At 37.0% G+C, this 3,559-nt stretch overlaps 1 protein-coding gene across 1 annotated transcript in view; it reads left to right on the top strand.

The window, feature by feature from the left end:
- The first annotated feature begins 844 nt into the window (after nt 1-844).
- Nucleotides 845-3,559, top strand: part of LOC107660664 (high affinity cGMP-specific 3',5'-cyclic phosphodiesterase 9A-like) — a 6,893-nt gene continuing 4,178 nt past the window's right edge. The window contains exons 1-5 of the mRNA XM_016450053.1: nt 845-882; nt 1,164-1,266; nt 2,066-2,208; nt 2,287-2,346; nt 2,825-3,002. Coding sequence (XP_016305539.1) covers nt 872-882; nt 1,164-1,266; nt 2,066-2,208; nt 2,287-2,346; nt 2,825-3,002 — 495 coding nt within the window. The 5' untranslated portion in view covers nt 845-871. The remainder of the gene's footprint in view (nt 883-1,163; nt 1,267-2,065; nt 2,209-2,286; nt 2,347-2,824; nt 3,003-3,559) is intronic.

The following is a 3,559-nucleotide window of genomic DNA, read 5'->3' on the forward strand; positions in this document are numbered from 1 at the left end:
TTTTTGTAATGACCAAATTGGTTCTCTGCCCTCATTAGCATGTATTCTGCAGAAAACAAGCTTGAGGACTGTTCTCATTCTCAAGGGCACTGACAACAGCCAGGTTTCTTTAATCAGGTCCTCTCAATTACAGCGAGCCCTTATGAAGAGCTATTCTGTTGACCTGGATAGCTAATACAACATAACAGATGATCTCATTTTTTAATCTTTATTTTTTTGTTACAAGACTCCAGTTCTCTAGAGAACTCTCAGGCCACTAATTAACTTTATATCTTCCATACTGACTCAATGTGCATGGGTGAATTTGTAGTCACAGATTGTGAGTCAGAAACAAATAAACCGTCATACTTCAGTTAGACAGCTTGAGTCACAGGTGGTGCTGACAGTCAGTCAGTCTTCAAGTGCCAAGCAGTGGACTAAAGGAAACATATGGCGTTTTCAGCATTAATCACTCATATTAAAGTGCATTAATTTCCATGTACCTCAGTTATGAAGATGAGAAATGTGATGATGAAGTATATCTGCAACATTAACATTAATGATAAATGTTTGTGTGTGTGTTTGCATCACAGATCTTTTCCGAGCTGCAGCTGAGGCTGGACCTCATGACATCTTAAAACTGTATAATACTAAAGGCAATATCATTAATATTTCCCCACAACTGGCCCCAAATAGTCCACACTCCTGCTATAAACTGGAAGTGGTCGCTGCAGACTGTAACAGTGAGCTGATAGGTATTCTCCACCTTAGCACTACTGTATTGATAAAGTTATGAATAAACATAAATGTCACACGTGACCATTTGGATCATGTTGAACTCTATCTTTTAGGTTCAGATCTGGTTGTTGCTCTGGGATTTGACCTCTCTTCTATGGAGAAAAGGTAACGTTGGGACATATTTAAAATGCACACTTTCTGTATGGCAAATTAAATCAGAATTTTCATTTTGGTGATATTTAATAGCCATAAAAGTAGTATGCATGCTTAAAACGTCCTACTACCTTAAAGAAATAAGAAATCACACTTGTCTGTGACGGTAGCACAAGAAGAGTCATGACTCATGGCCAACAGAAATCTAGCACAAAATTGCATTTTATATGTGCCACAAACTCTGGCTCTTATTTAACCCCCAAAATGAGTCGAATAAAATGTATTTTAAACAGGTTACAGAGCCTGGAGAAAAGAATCCTAACTGAAGCAGCAGAGACACCTGCCATTGTGTATGAGATGAAGAGACAGGTGGAGTCATTCAGAGAGAAACTGGAGGTATGAACGCTGAAATACTGCGTTTGAGATTTTTCATCTGCACTGGGAATTAAATGGATTCCATATATAGCTAAATATTTTCATTATTTTTAATATTTTAAGGGAAACGAGAATGCATTCAGTTGATCAAAAGTGACAGCAAAGACATTTATGACGTTACAAAAAAAAAAATATATATATTTCCATAAAATGCTGTTCATTGAATTTTCTATTCATCAAAGAATTCTGAAAAAAATATATATACAATTTTTTTGTTTGTACAGAAATATTAAACAGCAAAAATAGTTTTCAGCATTGATAATAATAAGAACCATTATTAATAATTGAGCACCAATGATTGTTTATAATAACTGAGCACCAAATCGGCATTTTAGAATGATTTCTGGAGGATCATATGACACTGGAGACTGGAGTAATGATGCTAAAATTTTAGCTTTGCCATCACAGGAATAAATGACATTTTAAAATATACTAAAATAGAAAGTAGTCCTTTTACATCTGAATAATATTTTGCAATATTACTGTTTTCACTGCATTTTTGTTCAAATAAATGCAGCCTTGGTGAGCATATAACTTCTTCAAAAAAGATAAAAAAATCTGAATTATTCCAAACTTTTTGTTGGCAGTGTTTATATGTAATATTTATTTTGTGTGTTTTGTATTTCTTTCTTTTCTTATTGTTTTTTATTTTTTTTTATTTTGAAATTAAGGACTTTACTATCTCTATCAGTAAACATAAGGAACATTTACCAAGTACACGCATATTTCTAGCCCTATAACATGATGTCTTTCTCTTTAGAGTGTTGAGCACCTGAGCTGGTTGGGACTGTTTAAAGACATGTCAGAAGGCACCCACAAGCCCTCCCCTTTCTACCATAAAAGAACCCTGCGCAAGACCCGAGAAGAGTGTGAGCACGTCAGGCAAAAGTTCCTCCAAATGAGGTGACATTCCCAAAATTCATTATTTAAAATCTAATGTGAAAATAAAATAAATAATTGCTTCTGATTTATTTTCTCTAGTTCTCTGGAGGTTTCTGAAGAGGTGAGACAGTATCTTAAAACACCAACCTTTGATAACTGGTAAGTTTTTCACAAAACAAAGCATGCTAACAGAAATGCACTTTCTTTTCCTTATGTTCACTACACAGAATAGTTTTGACAATTTCATATAAATATTTAACCCGGATATGACTTGTTTTTTTCTAAATAAATGGAAAAACAGGAGTCTTCACAGTAGCTGCAGCCACATCAAAGTCCTGCACCTGTCATACATGAATAGGAAATTGTTAGTGAAGCAAAGCACAGCACTTCTAAATTAAGCATAAAGAACATGGCAGAGATCAGGCCTTTCATCTTCCCGAAGGGCCTCATATTAATTTCAATGGTCCTGCTTGAGGTTTACAAATCAAAGCACTTCTTGTGAGCAAAGGGCTGGAGCTCCATGTTCATTAATGCAATAGTCTTCCGAGTGGACTTGTTGAAACCAGGCTTCAGCTTCAGATTAATACAACAAGATATGATTCCGTCTAAGGAAAATAAAGATTTTGTGCTGTTGTAGGCAATGGGAGGACGCTGAGATCATGGTGCTGCTCCAGGTGATGTACACAGACCTGGACTTCATCTCCACCTTTAACATTGAGCTGGATGTGCTGCAGCAGTTCCTTTATGAAGTGTACCGACGCTACAATAACATCCCCTTCCACAACTTCAAGCACTGCTTCTGCGTCACTCAGATGGTAAGAGCGTGTGCAATCAGCCTCAGGATTTCTTCCAATCACTCCAATTATCCACTTCTCTATCTGCTTGATTAATAGATGTCATTCCCCAGACAGCCATCATTTCACTCACAGCGCTGCTGCCAAAACGTTAATTGTAATTTTACTGGAATTAGTTGTCTGTTTCCCTTAATTGTCCCATTAAGTCTCTATCCACAGGGTCATCGTTGTAGGTTACCAAAGCCATAAAAAGAGAAAATTATTGTGTATGTGTTCATGTTTTTGAAGGTCAGTGAATGTTGAAGGTCAGTCATCTGTCCATCCATCCAACCTTGTGGACCAGTTAAAGGCACAATATGTAATTTTCGCCGCTAGAGGGCGCGTATTCAAAATAAACAAATAGACAAAGGCATAGTTAGATGACACCGTGACTGAGTGTGGAATCATGGGAGTTGTGGTTTTCATCCCCACAGCCGATGCAATCCGACGGGACTCGGGCAGAAATCATGTTCATGGATGAGCTAATGATTTATTAACGTAGTAGAATGAAGCAGGGTGAGGCTGAAAGCCGTCGAAGC

This window comes from Sinocyclocheilus anshuiensis, unplaced genomic scaffold, assembly GCF_001515605.1.
Source record: "Sinocyclocheilus anshuiensis isolate Anshui unplaced genomic scaffold, SAMN03320099.WGS_v1.1 scaffold627, whole genome shotgun sequence".
NCBI lineage: Eukaryota > Metazoa > Chordata > Actinopteri > Cypriniformes > Cyprinidae > Sinocyclocheilus > Sinocyclocheilus anshuiensis.